This window comes from Aquarana catesbeiana, linkage group LG02 (assembly GCF_042186555.1).
Source record: "Aquarana catesbeiana isolate 2022-GZ linkage group LG02, ASM4218655v1, whole genome shotgun sequence".
In the NCBI taxonomy this organism is placed as follows: domain Eukaryota; kingdom Metazoa; phylum Chordata; class Amphibia; order Anura; family Ranidae; genus Aquarana; species Aquarana catesbeiana.
In genome coordinates, this window is record NC_133325.1 from 108,090,420 (window position 1) to 108,107,675 (window position 17,256).

The 17,256-nt window shown below is 41.9% G+C and overlaps 1 protein-coding gene across 5 annotated transcripts in view; it reads right to left on the minus strand.

Annotated features, from left to right (window-relative positions):
- FRY (FRY microtubule binding protein) overlaps positions 1-17,256 on the minus strand; it is a 653,558-nt gene that overhangs the window by 229,457 nt on the left and 406,845 nt on the right. For all 5 annotated transcript variants that reach the window (XM_073613350.1, XM_073613351.1, XM_073613347.1 and 2 more), the window contains one exon: positions 9,056-9,195. In XM_073613350.1, the coding sequence (XP_073469451.1) occupies positions 9,056-9,195 (140 nt within the window). The remainder of the gene's footprint in view (positions 1-9,055; positions 9,196-17,256) is intronic.

Genomic DNA, 17,256 nt, shown 5'->3' on the forward strand with positions numbered 1-17,256 from the left:
TTTAAAATTGCGCACAAACGTGCAGTGGCAACAAAATAAATACATTTTTAAAAGCCTTTAAAAGCCTTTACAGGTTACCACTTTAGATTTACAGAGGAGGTCTACTGCTAAAATTACTGCCCTCGATCTGACCTTCGCGGCGATACCTCACATGCATGGTGCAATTGCTGTTTACGTTTGACGACAGACCGCCGCTTGCGTTCGCCTTAGCGCGAGAGCAGGGGGCGACAGGGGTGCTTTTTTTTTTTTTTTTTTTTTTCTTTATTTTTTTTTGCTTTTTTATCTTATTTTTAAACTGTTCCTTTCATTTTTTTTTTTTTTAAATAATTTTTATTGTTATCTCGGGGAATGTAAATATCCCCTATGATAGCAATAGGTAGTGAGAGGTACTCTTTTTTGAAAAAATTGGGGTCTATTAGACCCTAGATCTCTCCTCTGCCCTCAAAGCATCTGATGACACCAAGATCGGTGTGATAAAATGCTTCCCCAATTTCCCAATGGCGCTATTTACATCTGGCGAAATCTAAGTCATGAAATGCTCGTAGCTTCCGGTTTCTTAGGCCATAGAGATGTTTGGAGCCACTCTGGTCTCTGATCAGCTCTATGGTCAGCTGGCTGAATCACCAGCTGCATTCTCAGGTTCCCTGTTGAGACAGGAGAGCCAGAGAAAAACACGGAAGACGGTGGGGGGGGGGGGGCATTCCCTCCCACGGCTTGTAAAAGCAGTCTAGAGGCTAATTAGCCGCTAGGATTGCTTTTACATGAAAGCCGACCGCTGGCTGAAAAGAATGATACCAAGATGATACCTAAACCTGCAGGCATCATTCTGGTGTAACCATTCAAAGTCGTGAATGGCGTACCTGAAGACAAAAAAATGGTTAACAATAAAGCACAGTAAACGGTAAAGTATAAATAATTACATACCTGAAAAACAAACATGATAAAACATAATAACAATAAAACATTGCAGAATAGAATACAGTAAAAAAGAGCAGAACAAGAGAGAGAGAATAGAGAGAGAGAGAACAATAAAACGACAACTATTTTTTTTTATTTTATATATTTTTTTTTTTTTTTTTACACTTTTTTTGTAACTAACTTTTATAACTGTAACCGGTTCCAGGTTCGGGTCTCTCAAAATGTGATGGCATCTTGGGAGACCCTGTGAAAGTGTGCCTAGTCTGTGCAATGCTGTACCCTACGCTAATACTCAACTAGTGAATGGTAGCGTTCAAAACATTCACCAATGCAAAGACCAGGATTGTCAGGACAGGAGGGACAATAATAGCGGGTGTCACGCCTATATCCGTGCTTGCTGCAGACACGACATCTTTTTTGGGGGGGTTCGTTGGGTAGGGGTACTCGGGAGGACATAAAGAAAATGCCTCTCATGCAGCCGACTGCATTTGGTTGGGGATGTGAATGGGGGAAGTACGGGCGCTGCAGAAGTGGTGGGTTCCCAATTAGGATTGGCGAATGCAGCAGGAAGGGCACTATGGGCACGACGGGCCTGTGTTTGTCTTTTTGGTGGCAGCGGGACACTACTTGTGCTTGCCACCTCACCAGCTTGAACTGCACTTATGGAACTCGCCACGTCACCAAGTGTTACTGCAGTGCTGGTTTGACTACGACCGGGGTGTACTAGGTCGCTGGCGCTTGCCAGTTCAATAAAAAGCTACCAAAAAAACTGTTAGCGATTGCAGGGATCAGGCCTGACTCTGCGAACGCTGCAGTTTAGTTTAGTGTTTTGTAAGTGACAGTGATCGATCGATACTGCACTTGGGTGGGCTGGGCCGGGCGGAGGGGCAAAATGCAGGTGCTAGCAGGTATCTGGGCTGATCCCGCTAACACTGCGTTTTTGGGAACCCTAAACTGCTGGGGACGCTAGTATAGATCTGATCGGATCAGATATTGATCCGTTCAGATACTATACCACTAAGGGAGGTGTATGCTGCATGCGTGGGTGTTAGCGGTACTGGCGCTAATCTGACGCTGCCTGGGGCGACGCATATCACCGCCGGGCGATCAGGGGGCTAAACCTTTATTCGGTAATAAACGGCGGGTGCCCTCACACTAAAAAAAATAAACAAACTAACCAGCGTCACCCGTAACACTTATACGGTGATCAGTGGTGAAAGGGTTAACTAGGGGGCAATCAAGGGGTTAAAACATTTATTAGATAGTATATGGGGGTCCCTGTCGCTATAAAACGCTGACGGCGAACCTAAATATTTACGTTCCTAACTAGCGTCACCAGCGACACTAATACAGCGATCAGAAAAATGATCGCTTAGCGACACTGGTGACAGGGGGTGATCAAGGGGTTAAAACTTTATTAGGGGGGGTTAGGGGGGTATCCTAGACCTAAAGGGGGCTAATATTCACTGTCCCAACACTGTAACTGTCACAAACTGACACCAATGCAGTAATCAGAAAAAAAAAAACAAAAAAACAAAAAACTGCTGGTGTCAGTTTGTGACAGGGAGGGGGGGGGTGATTGGGGGGGATCGGGGGGCGATCGGGGGGGGGATCGGGGTGTTTTGTGTGCCTGGCATGTTCTACTGTGTGTGTAGTGTTAGTGCACTCACATTGATGTCTTCTCTCCTCGGCGCTGCAACGGAATACCGAGCCGAGGAGAGATGACATCATTTCCTTTGCTGCTGTTTAGCATACAGCAGCAAAGGAAGTTATCCGATTGGCCAGCGGCGATCGCGAGGGGGGGGGCCACGAACGGATGGCCGCCCCCTCATCTCCGATCGCCGTGGGACCAAAGACGACCGCCTCGGGCACCGGGGGGGGTCCGATCGGACCCCCCACCCGCGGAAGGCAAATCACGTATATATACGTGATTTTGCTTGTCCGTGCCACCTTGCCGACGTAAATCGGCGTGAGGCGGTCGTCAAGTGGTTAATGTTGCTGTAGGCCTCTTGGCAGCCTTCCTGACCAGTTTTTTTCTCGTCTTTTCATCAATTTTGGAGGGACGTCCAGTTCTTGGTAATGTCACTGTTGTGCCATATTTTCTCCACTTGATGAGGACTGTCTTCACTGTGTTCCATGGTATATCTAATATCTTGGAAATTCTTTTGTACCCTTCTCCTGACTGATACCTTTTAACAATGAGATCCCTCTGATGCTTTGGGAGCTCTCTGTGGACCATGGCTTTTGCTGTAGGATGTGACTAAGAAAATGTCAGGAAAGACCTACTAGAACAGCTGAACTTTATTTGGGGTTAATCAGAGGCACTTTAAATGATGGCAGGTGTGTACTGACTCCTATTTAACATGAGTTTGAATGTGATTGCTCAATTCTGAACACAGCTACATCCCCAGTTATAAGAGGGTGTGCACACTTATGCAACCACATTATTTAAATTTTACCCCCCCCCACAAAAAAATAAAAAAGAAGATTTCAGTTTGTTTTTCAATTAAGGTGTACAGTTTATAGGTCACATTAAAAGGTGTAAAAGTTCTAAAATTATTTATCTTTGTCTCATTTTTTTACATCACAGAAACCTGACATTTTAACAAGGGTGTGTAGACTTTTTATATCCACTGTAAATTGCTCTCAAAATGGTGAGAAAAAGGCAATTCACAAAGTAAGACAAACGGACCATAATAAAAAGGTGTAGGTCTTGACAAACGGACCATAATAAAAAGGTGTAGGTCTTTCCTTAAGGAGCAATTGCAAAAATAGTCAAGGTGTCAGTGAGTACAGTTTACTACAACACCAAAAGGCACTTGGAAACTGAAGGAAACTGACAGGAGGAGGTCTGGCAGACTCAAAGCCACACCAGAATCAGAAGACAAGTTTCTGAGAGTCAAAAGATTGCGCGACAGGAGGCTCACAGGACAACATCTTGAAGCACAGCTTACCACTAATCAAAGTAAGCAAATCTTAACTGTCAAGAGAAGACTTCAAGCTGCAGGTTTCACAGGTCCAGTGGCTGTAAGAAAGTCATTGCTAAGGTGGCAAAATAGGAAAAAGAGGCTTGCTTGAGGCACGAAGCAACACCAGTGGATTACTGAAGGCTAGAGGAAGGTCTTACAGCCCATGAATCAAAATTTGAGATCTTTGGTAAATCATGCAGGTTTCTGTACCCTGTCGAGTAGGTGAAAGGATGGATCCTCCGTGTGTAACACTAACTGTCAAACATGGAGGAGGAAACGTGATGGTCTTGCACAGTGGCACCCTGAACCAAAACTACTACCACAGCATTTTGCAGGGCCATGGAATACCCTGTGGAATATGCCTAGTTGGTCAGGGGGTCATCTTACAGCAAGGTAATAACCCAAAATATACCTCCAGGCTGTGTCTGAACTACCTTAGAAGAAAAGAACAAGATGGTACGCTTCAAATCATGGAATAGCAAGCACAGCATCCAGACTTAAACCCCATCGGGCTGGCTTGGGATGAACTAGACAGAAGGGTGAAAGCACAGCAACCTACAAGTGCAACACATTTGTGGGAATTTCTGCAACAGTGGGAAGAACTTTACCATTAATATTTGATTTCTGCTGTAGAAAGAATGCCCCGAGTGTGTTCGGCTGTTATATCTGCAAAAGGTGGCTACTTTGATGAATCAAAAATTTAGATTACATTTTGTTAGAGAAAAAATTGTACATTGTACAAGTACATTGAGACATCAAACTGTGTAAATTTCAGTAAAAACTGGAAAAATGGGGGTATTCTAAAACTTTTGACTGGAAGTTACAGTATCTCACAAAAGTGAGTACACCCCTCACATTTTTGTAAATATTTTATTATATCTTTTCATGTGACAACACTGAAGAAATGACACTTTGCTACAATGTAAATTAGTGAGTGTACAGCTTGTATAACAGTTTAAATTTGCTGTCCCCTCAAAATAACTCACACAGCCATAAATGTCTAAACCACTGGAAACAAAAGTGAGTACACCCCTAAGTGAAAATGTCCAAATTGGGCCCAATTAGCCATTTGCCCTTCCCGGTGTGGCTTGTTAGTGTTACAAGGTCTCAGGTGTGAATGGGGAGCAGGTGTGTTAAATTTGTTGTTATTGCTCTCACTCCCGCATACTGGTCACTGGAAGCTCAACATGGCACCTCATGGCAAAGAAAACTCCGAGGATCTGTAAAAAAAAAAAAAAAGTTGTTGCTCTACATAAAGATGGCCTAGGCTATAAGAAGATTGCCAAGACCCTGAAACTGAGCTGCAGCATGGTGGCCAAGACCATACAGCGGTTTAACAGGACAGGTTCCACTCAGAACAGGTCTCGCCATGGTCGACCAAAGAAGTTGAGTGCATGTGCTCAGCGTCATATCCAGAGCGTCATATCCAGAGGTTGTCTTTGGGAAATAGATGTATGAGTGCTGATAGCATTGCTGCAGAGGTTGAAGGTGTGGGGAGTCAGCCTGTCAGTGCTCAGACCATACCCCGCACACTGCATCAAATTGGTCTGTATGGCTGTCGTCCCAGAAGGAAGCCTCTTCTAAAGGATGATGCGCAATAAATCCCGCAAACAATTTGCTGAAGACAAGCAGACTAAGGACATAAATTACTGGAACCATGTCCTGGGGTCTGATGAGACCAAGATAAACTTATTTGGTTCAGATGGTGTCAAGCATGTGTGGCGGCAACCAGATGAGGAGTACAAAGACAAGTGCGTCTTGCCTACAGTCAAGTATGGTGGTGGGAGTGTCATGGTCTGGAGCTGCATGAGTGCTGCCGGTACTAGGGAGCTACAGTTCATTGAGGGAACCATGAATGCCAACATGTACTGTGACATACTGAAGCAGAGCATGATCCCCTCTCTTTGGAGACTGGGCCGCAGGGCAGTATTCCAACATGGTAACTACCCCAAACACACCTCCAAGATGACCCTTGCCTTGCTAAAGAAGCTGAGGGTAAAGGTGATGGACTGGCCAAGCATGTCTCCAGACCTAAACCCTATTGAGCATCTGTGGGGCATCCTCAAACGGAAGGTGGAGGAGCGCAAGGTCTCTAACATCCACCAGCTCTGTGATGTCGTCATGGAGGAGTGGAAGAGGACTCCAGTGGCAACCTGTGAAGCTCTGGTGAACTCCATGTCCAAGAGGGTTAAGGCAGTGCTGGAAAATAATGGTGACCACACAAAATATTGACACTTTGAGCCCAATTTGGACATTTTCACGTAGGGTGTACTTTTGTGAGATACTGTATAAATACATACAAATTGATTAGTTTACACTTTTACTAATTCTCTCCTTGCATCACAGCTATTTTCTATAGTTAAATAATTAAACTAGACTTCAACCTGTCACCAAAATTGAATTCACCATGCTATCTTCTATCTTTTGACATTTGGAAGTAATTCCAGTACCTCAGCTGTGTAGGAAGCTGCAGGAACTGCTGGAGGAATCACAAGATTCTTTGACTCGGTGGCTTAAGTAATGGCGGAAGCAGTGTATTAATCTGCAAGCTTTCAATACACAGCATGCTGCCTTTAGAATGGTATACTGGATTTATAATTGGTAATAATAATAATTATTCATTATGGTTGCTGGTAGAAATGGAAAAGCTCCACAAAAAGCCGTCTTCATGTACATTTGGCTAGGGTAAACATAGCTCTATTAACAGATTGTATACCCCAGTGATGTAATGGTTCTTCATGCTGAGAGCTACATTGTGCTCTCCAGGTGCTCTGTTAATGCATCCCTCTACAGAGGCAGCATAACATATCTTACCCTACTTGGCCACTGAAGACCAGAAGATGAGACGGTCTTGGCAAATACACAAGTCTTTTCTCCCTCAGCATGAGAAATGAATACAAGTAATTCCACTCAGGAGAATTAGAACACTTGTGTTAAAACTGGAAAACCCTCGTCATTCCAGTAAACACGAAAGAGACAGTCCAGCTGTATAGAAATAAAGGGTGGTCTTCCCTGGAAGTTGCAGGTACAACACTTCAAATTAACAGAATTAAAGCTGTCCTATTTACATCAGTATTAAAATAAAAGCACTCAAGAGTCAATGCATATCAGTTTCTCGAAAGTTATGGTATTCTGGAACATAAATGTGTAAAAAATGGCCATTTTTACAGACAGCTTTTCACAGAACTAGTTGCCCTCTCAACTTCTCCATACTTCCTTTCCAAAGTAGCCTTCCTTTTAACTTCATTATGACATAACCATTTTCTTGCTATATTATATTTAAAGTGATTGTAAGGGCTGAAGATTTTTTTACCTTTATGCATTCTATGCGGAGCGAGCATGCACCAGTGCTCCCATAGCAAGTGGATTGCTATTGTGGGCACTGGTCAAAGGGGAAGAGCCAGGAGCACCAGCGAGGGACCCAAGAAGAAGAGGATCGGGGATGCTCTGTGCAAAGCCATTGCACAGAGCAAGTATAACAGGTTATTTTTATTAAAAAAAAAAAAAAATTCCTATAATATCACTTTAAGATACTACTCAGCTTTGGACTTTACTGATGCCTTACTTAAATGTTGCACTGGCTGAAGGAGACAGAAATATCAGATGAGAGTAACATCCTAAACTAGACTAGTTCAAATCTCAGCTGAGAATCAGACCAGCTGTACCCACAGAGTTGGAAATGAGCATTTGAAAAGATGAACAGGGTAATACTGTATATTAACAGCCAATTGTAATGTTGATTGAACACAACTTTTATGTTCAATAAAGGGAATTTATCAAAACTGGAGCAACCAGAATTTGGAGCAGCTGGTTCATGGCATCTAAACAACTTCTATCTTTAATTTTTAAAAATTAAAGATAGAACAAGCTGAAGATAGAAGCTGATTGGTTACCATGCACGACTTCTTCAGTTTTGCTAAATTCCCTTCATACACTGTATTAAAATCTTAATGTGAATCTGTTGGGACCCAAATAGTGTCACTGTAAGGCCCCTGCATTCCAGACCCAGCCTATAGACAACACCACAACTTTGTCCAAGTTACCACTAAACCTCAAACCTTTCTATGCTTAGCCCCACCACCTGCAGTGGTACCGACCACTAATGTACTGGCATTGCACTGTTAAATGAAAAGGGGGCAGGGTTAACTACTGACTCGAGACCACTGCATATATACGCTGTACCAACGATGTGATGTTAGTACAGAGATCTTCCCGCTGTGCTATTGTGTTTTGACAGGGGGACAGACCCCCTGCCAGAACATGTCGGTCAGCGTTCGCAGCCATTGGCTGCAAGCACTGATCAGATGACAATCGACTGCTGTTTTTCAAAACTCACAGACAGGTTCGATAATAAACATGAAACAAAGGCTAAATGAAGGCATAATTTTCCTGACCAATTATTTTAACCCCCCCCAAAAAAAAAAAAAGTTAATTCTAAGCTAAGCGATAGCAGAAAAATGTGATGAACTACACAAGATCATGCAGCATTGTAATCATTGTTATAACTCTGGCTCTCAACTACTTATGGAACAAATATATCAAGATCAAAGCATAAATAAACAAATTCGAAACGGAATTAATGCCAACAGCAAGCAATCAGGTCTTTATCTCATTCATTGGACCCACGAAAAAAAAAGAATTAATTCTGCTCCCAATTCTCTTCTCCAATTTTGGCAAGTCAATGTTTGTGGCTTCAAAGAACCCTGTCATGAGAAAAATGTGGAATCTGCCACTTACCTTCAAACACAAGATCACAATGACAGTCCCCTGTTTCTATTCTAATTAATTTTAACCCAAATGCTTCACTTGTTTAACCTAATATGATTGCATCTGGGCAATTTCAACAGCAAATCTTGGCAGCAAAATCTAATATGTTTGCTAGTGTGGCCAAGTTCTAATACAGCAATATAAGTAAAATCTCTCATTTTCAAATTTTCAAGACAGAATATAAAAACATACCTGGTTCTGACACGTTTTTGCCTTTTTTATTGGCAAACACCAATCTATATAATCATACTATATATGCTACATACAAATATACATAGATAAAGAACAGGATGCATGTTTGCCTTTTACTTATTTCTTAATGGTGTAATACCTTTCACTCATTAACTGCATGCGCACACACACATATGCAGCGGATATATATATATATAGCGCAGTCTTACCCTTTGGATTTGGTGTTTGTCCTTGGCCTATATTCATGTGACTCATCTTCAATGCCATTCTGACGTTTGTACCAGTCAAACAAAGTGCGCAGTATGGAGGGTAAGCAATAGTCTGACAAAGAGCTCATTGAGCTAATTACCTGGCAAGAGAAAAAAAAATATAGATATTAATACAATTAGTCTTCTGAAAGATGAACAATCACAAATAGGATTTCATGTCAAAAGAAAAAGGTCACTGACTTATGAGGAGAATGATAAAAACTTATGACAATGAAACTATACACTGTAACAGCTCTAACTAAAGCTGATACATCAGATGCAGATAGTGGAATCATTGGTGGAACTACAATGGTGGTACATAGGGGTGATAGGGAACAGGCTGCCCCTCAGACCCCAACACCCCCATCTGCAGAGACTTGAAAAAAGAATGGACAAGTAATGACTGTGCTTATGTCAGGTCCATAACATGGGACTGTGCATCTCAGCTCTCCCTGCTAACAGCTGGTCAGTGCTAATATTCATGAGAAAAGATCCAGCAATGACAGGGGAATGCCCAGGACTGCACATTACCAGGGTATATGATTGGGCGATATGGTATCGCCAACTGCCAAATACAGTTTTGCTAACACAGCCAGCATTGCACACGTTCTGACACAAGCCCCTCTCCTTCAGGACTAGAAGCAAGCCATCCACAAATTCTGAACAAAGCAGCTGCAGGACCAGTAGGCAAGGCTGGCATTTTGGAAGACATTATGCCAGTAACATGCACAAGCAAAGTATGTTTTTTGTATTAAGCCTCTATATATTTTTTTACTGCTGCAAGTATAAAAACTAGACAAACTTGCGCATAGAAATAATCAGTTGTACCTGGAGTTCAGCTGATCTAATTAGTTGAACAAGATATCCAACATAATTTGTAGCCTATACTGGCTCTAATAGAATAGATAAAGAAAATTGGTAGAAAGACACTCTAAGTCCCACTTCAGGAATTATCAAAAAAACGTGCAGTTTGTATTATATCTTAACCAACTGCCCTCCGGGAAGATTTACCCCCATCATGACCAGGCCATTTTTTGCTATTCGGCACTGTGGTACTTTAACTAACAATTGTGCGGTCATGCAATACTATAATCAAATAACATTTACCAGTATGTCATTTCTTTCCCAACAAATAGAGCTTTCTTTTGGTGGTATTTGATTACCACTGCATTTATTATTTTTTTCACTATAAACAAAAAAAGGCCAACAATATTAGTTACTTTCTGCTATAAAACATATCCAAAAAAAAGTTTAAAAATCAAATTTTTTCATAAATTTAGGCTAATATGTATTCTGCTACATGTCTTTGGTAAAAAAAAAATCACAAAAAGTGTATATTGATTGGTTTGGGCAAAAGTTATAGCGTCTACAAACTTTGAGATTTATACTGGAATTCTTTTATTTTATTTTATACTAGTAATGGCAGTGATCAGCGACTTATAGCGGGACTGAGATGCTGCACTAACTGACACTTTGTGGGAACCAGTGAAACTAATACAGTTTTTAGTGCTATAAATATGCACTGACACTGTACTAATGGCACTGGCTGGGAAGGGGTTAAACACCTAGGGCAATCAAAGGGTTAAATGTGCGCCTAGCCAGTGTTTTGTGCACTGTGTGAGGTGCTTTTACAAAGGGAAGTGATGGTTTTTCTTTCCCTTTGAAGGGAAAAAAAAACATCACTTCCCCATGTGAGAATGGAGCTCTGCCTTGTTTACATAGGCAGAGCTCCATCCTGTGTGTCTTCCCGGCGATCGGCGGGTGCCGGTGGACATTCATTCACCGACACCTGCTGATCAGCTTCTGCTGTTACAGATCACAACAGAAGTGGCACACCCCCCACCCGGAAGTGCAGGAACACGTGTATATATATATGTGATTCTGCACAGAGTGGCCACCCTGTAGCAGTAAATCTTCTATGGGGTGGTCGGTAACTGATTACCTCTCCCCTAGAGTTAAAAGATAAGTTCACCTTTGCAATAATAATAATAATAATAATAATAAATGCACATAATTTGCAGGAAAAACTTGTGCATTTATTTTATTTTTTTCACAGTAATCTGCAGAATTATCAGTGGATTTCAGGTGCAATGTCAGTTCCTGCAGATACTGCCTACAGCTCTGTGCCCATACCCCTGTACAAGCTGCCAGTTTCAGAGCTGTATGAAGCGGCAATGTACTACGAGGGCACTCAACACCCTCGCAGTCCATTGAGAACTACAAGCTGTCTGCCACAGTGGAAAACAGGACTTGTAATTTTTTTCATTCAGAGATCCCAATGAATGAATGAATGAATGAATGAAGTGGAGCCCAGCACAATCACATTGAATTCCTCTCACCCACAAAAGCTGTGGGTGAGAGGAACCCCCTCCCCCTCGCTGTCACTGGGGAAGGGGTAGGGAGGAGAATGGGGCAGAAACTGGAACATGTTACAGGTGACACTCTTAATACATGTATAACATGCTCTAAAAGGTGAACTTAGCTTTTTTTTTTTTTTTAAACAGAAAAGTTTTATTCTTGATTAAAGCAATAGCGAGAACCAATCATAAAACTGTGAAGTACATAATACACTGAGAGAACATACACTTGAGAAGTAAAGGCTTCTGGGTATACAAAGAGAATAAATGGACTAGTCCACAGAGCATACTTCCAGAGCTTAGTACTAGGATCAACTCGATTATAACATAACTACATGGCTGGACACTAAAATAGTCTATAGACATACAGCCGTGGTCAAAAGTTTTGAGAATGAAACAAATATTAATTTTTACAAAGTTTGCTGCATATAATTTGCATATACTCCAGAATGTTATGAAATGTAATTAATTGCAAAGTCCCTCTTTGCCATGAAATTGAACATCGTCCCATAAAAAACATCTCCACTGCATTAGTGAAGAAGTCTTCAGGGCACCCAAGAAAGTCCAGCAAGCACCAGGACCGTCTCCTACAGTTGATTCAGCTGCGGGATCGGGGCACCACCAGTGCAGAGCTTGTTCAGGAACTGGAACAGGCAGGAGTGAGGGCATCTGCATGCAAAGTGAGGCAAAGACCTTTGGAGGATGGCCTGGTGTCAAGAAGGACAGCAAAGGAGCCACTTCTCTCCAGGAAAAACATCAGGGACAGACTGAGATTCTGCACAGGTACAGGGATTGGACTGCTCAGGACTGGGGAAAGTCATTTTCTCTGATGAATCCCCTTTCATGTTGTTTGGGGCATCTGGAAAAATCCTTGTACAAAGAAGAAAAGGTGAGCGCTACCATCAGTCTTGTGTCATACCAACAAGTAAAGCATCCTAAGACCATTCATGTGTGGGGTTTGCTTCTCAGCCAAGGGAATGGGCTCACTCACAATTTTATATACAGAAAAGAAGTGCAGCGCTGGATAAATGTACCATGACAAACTTAAATATAGATATTTACAGAAAATGTAAATATTAAAATTAATAAGTATGAATAAGTAATCACAAAATGAATTTGAAATTATAATAAAAATAGAGATAAAAATATAATTTTCATAAACCCTAGTGTCCATATATTTGTTAAACAATGTGAAGTGATGAATTAGTGATTTCACTGCAGATGTGTATATCAGACTTCCACCGCAATACACCGCCCTTCACCCTGAGAAGATTAGAGGCTTAGCAGAAAGCTCTATTTGAAAGGCATAGTGACACCAACACTGGAACCCTTGGGTACTTCCTCCAGCAGACGAACCTCAGCTGTCATGGAAAGGATATCCCCCTCACAGATGTCCAAGCAATGCTCCAAAGTGCTCACCTCCAGGATCATGGGTACATATCATCAGAGTGTTCACTTCATAAGAACTGTATACAACCACTAGAGATGTGATGAAGGGAGACCGCTCTTGTCTTGTCTTAGGTCTTATCACTCACAAGTTTGCCTAAGAACACAACCATGAATAAAAAAATGGTACAAAAATATCCTCCGAGAGCAACTTCTCCCAACCATCCAATAACAGTGATGATGATGGACAATGATGGAGCACCTTGCCATAAGGCAGAACTGATAACTAAGTGGCTTGGGGAACCAAACATCAACATTTTGGGTCCATGGCCAGGAAACTACCCAGACCTTAATCCCATTGAAAACTTGTGGTCAATCTTCAAGAGGCGCATGAACAAAAAACCTCACAAATTCTGACAAACTCCAAGCATTGATTATGTAAGAATGGGCTGCTATCAGTCAGGATGTGGGCCAGAAGCTGATTGACAGCATGCCAGGGCAAACTGCAGAGGTCATGAAATAGAAGGGTCAACACTGCAAATATTGACTCTTTGCATAAACTTCATGTAATTGTCAATAAAAGCTTTTGAAATGCTTGTAATTATACTTCAGTATACCATAGTAACATCTGACAAAACTATCTAAAAACTGAAGCCGCAGAACTTTGTGAAAATGATTATGTGTCATTCTCCAAACTTTTGGCAATGTCTGTATATAACGAAGGTCATGCTGATCAGGTTGTGCTCTGAACGTAGCCTTTAATGAGCATTTAACCCTTGCAGTAGAGGGCACTTGTTATTCTTTTTTTTACCTCCTGGAGTTGGGCATTAAATTACAGTTGCACGTTCACAATTCAAATGAAAACAGTGCTTTTCACAGTTCCTCTTTATGACCCCAGGAACAGCCAGTAGTTCCTTTCAGATTTAAAAATACTCTTCTCATCCAGTAAAGGCAGGCAGTGGTATAATAATATACGGAATTAAAAAGGCACATTGCAGACTGTCTATTATGTGTGACATACAGCATACTGCCAGCAGCAGGCATAATTCCGGAAAATGATTTCATTCATAAATAAAGAATGTCATACATAATGAAGCAGGCTTGGAGCAAGCTCTGTGTTTTACCTATACAGCTGATGCTATACAGTCGGAATAAAGGTCAGCATGAACGCAAGATCTATATGTACATAGGCGCTCTCCTCTCTTTCAAGTGCCTGCAGGAAGGAAGGGTGGGCTTTCAATAAAACCTGACGCTCCGTGAACAGGAAGGGAGGGAAGTCTAGCAAGCAAGCTGGTGGCTCAACCCATTCATTTATTGGAAGTAAACCCAATGGAGAGATGAATCCTGACTCTGTGCTGGTGCTGGAAGGGAGGGCTCTCTTCTATAAATATGTCCTTGTTGTAGTCAATGAGCATGTTCTTCCATCATAAATGAACTACTTACAGTCCAGGAATATCAAGTCCAAGCAGTGAAAAAAAAAAAAAAAAAAACACTCTTAGCCTTATATTTATGTAAAATCAAATGCTGTTTATGCTGCTACCTTCGGAATGTTTGTCTTCACAATTTGAATGTATAGTTGGAGACAAATTAGCTTTTACACTCTAGTACTAAAACTATCAGTGAAGGATTATGAATACTTACTTCATTTAAACCACATGGAACAGAACGATAAACCTAAAGAATTCATAAACTAAAATACAGTAAAACTGCAATACTCACACAGTATGTAAACAAAGGGCCTAATGTATAAGTGCCTAAGATTTGTAAGCCCAACTGAACATTTAAAGTAAAACTAAACCCAGTGATTTAAACGGTTTTCCAAAACAGTTCCATTCAAGGCATGTTGTGAATGATAACTGTCACAGTTCTTGCACTCTCAGTGTCAAGCCATTGAATGGCTGGTGTCATAACTGATCACATATGCAGCACCACAGCAACTGCAGCTTTCTTGGTTGTAAAAGATGAGAGAGGTTAGTTATGCTTTAAAGTGGGTCAAAAGGCTTAAGGTTTTTTACCTTAAAGAGGTTGTAAACCCTGAGAAAAAAAACCTGTAAGACAAAGGCATTATGAGCTAGTATGCATACTAGCTCATTATGAAATACTTCCCTTAGAACTAAGCCCTCCAGCGATGCCTGCACATCGCTAAGACGGCTGACATCTTCCCCGGTGCTCCTTCTGGGTTTGCCCGCTCCAGCGCCATGAGTGGCTGGAGCCGCAATGATGTCACTCCCGCGCATACAAGTCGCCATTTACGGCACGAGCTCTGATGATTCAACACGGTATACTGGACCTTCAGCGCGCATGCGCTGATGATGTCATCAGCTGCATGCACTCTGACTATCTCCTTAACTGTGCAAGTTTAGGAGATATTCATAGTACTTACAGGTAAGCCTTATTATAGGCTTACCTGTAGGTACAATAAAAAAAATAAATAAATAAAACTACTTCCTCTTTTAATGCATTCTCTGCTTATGTCAATCAAATCCAGTGAGGAGAAGTGGGGACACACATAGCCTGTGCTCATAGCCTATATGTGTTCATGTCTATGGACACACATAGCCCAGTTCAGGATAGGACCCGATTGATTGCCCCATAGCAAGCAACTTGCTATGGGGGAGAGACAGAAGAGGAGGAGCGGTAAAGCGCTGGTGGGGGACCCCAAGAGAGGAGGTTCGGGGGCTGCTCTGTGCAATACCATTGCACAGAGCAGGTACAGTAAGTACAACATGTTTGTTATTGTAAAAGAGAAGCGCAGGATCCACAAAAAAAAAAAAAAAAAAAAACATTTATATTCAACAAGATGGCTGTAGCATAGAGCTCAGCTGCAGCTGTCCCCAGCCAGCTCAGTTCTCAGGTCTTCTCTGAGCACAGAGTGACGACTGTCAGTCACAGGGTCTGTGCTCTGCCCCTCCAGCACTCACTGAAGCTCCAGGATGTGGAGGGGGTGGCAGTGGCTGGCTCAGGCTCTCAGCGCTGTGCTGAGAGGCTGAGCCAGCTGCCAGTCAGGCAACTGGGCAGATTCCGACATTATTGACAGGATCCCTGCAGAGATTGGACTGGCTCTGTGATGTCAGCCAACAGCAGGCTTCCGCAGGCTGCATCTAGGTCACAGTAGTGCAAAACTAAATTGCAATGCTGTCACCCAGAGGAGGATTATGGCCTCTTTAAAAAATGAATAAATAAACTTTACAAACGCATTAAGGGCTCATTTACACTTGCTCCAGCTTCAACACACATTAACGCGAGTTTACACTTGCTTCAAAACAAGGCTTCAGACAGGCTTTGTTAAAGCTCTTTGAACGCTAGTCAAAGCCCCTTTCACTAAATAAAATGGTTAGCTTACAATCCTGTTTACACCTGCTTTTGCTTTGCTTCGCCTTCGCTTCAAAAATTATACCCCATGTAGCTTTAGTGGTGTTTCAAAGGCTCCATTGAAGTCTATGGCTCGCTTGAAGCCCCACGAAGCTCCGCCAAAGCCTCACCGAAACCCCATTGAAGCTCCACCAAAGCCTCACCGAAGCCCCACTGAAGCCTCATCAAAGCACCAAGCACAAGTAAGGTGTAAACAGGACCATAAGCTAACCATTTTTTTTTTTAGTGTCAGGAGCTTTGACAGGCGTTCAGAGAGCTTTAACAAAGCCTGTCTGAAGCCATGTTTTGAAGCAAGTGTAAACTAGCCCTAATAGCAGACAGCCTGTGCTCTTAGGCAGGACTTTCATTTATTTTAAAAGTTCAAAAAGGCTATGGTGCCCAAAACCACCAATCAAACTGCTCCTTTCTGATATACTTGGGAGTCTGACAGTTTGAATCTGTGGTTGTGGGGCAACAGAGCCAGTACTTATGAAAAGGTACAATATTACACATCTCCAATTTTAAAGTACAATAGTAAATGTGAACAGGCTAATATAAATAATCTGATCTAATCTGAACCTTGTTTTCATATAGTGTCATCAAATCTGAACATAGATAGAGCCTATATCATACACAAGTTTCCTGCATAGTAGAGCAATGACTGTGCTTTGCGGATTCTCTTATCTCAGCAAAAACCATGTATTTAAACACTGAACTAAATAATATGCCCTTAGTGATATCTTACAATCAATTTCTACGTAGAAGTTGTTCAGAAAGGATGTGAACTATACTATCCATATTCAGCAGAGTTGCTAGTGTGACAAAACTATAGAATAAACTGCAAAGACACAAATCACTCTTCCAAACAAGAACTGTTGGCAGGTTTAGACAACAGGTTTAGGAAAAATACTGTTTGGGAAAATCATTATACTTTGCCTTTAATGCAGTTGCATAAAAGGTCAACCATGGGCAATAAGGTACAGTACTAGCAAAAGCACACCTACAGTAATCAATTCACCTACAGCAGGGGTCCTCAAACTACGGCCCGCGGGCCGAATCCAGCCCTCC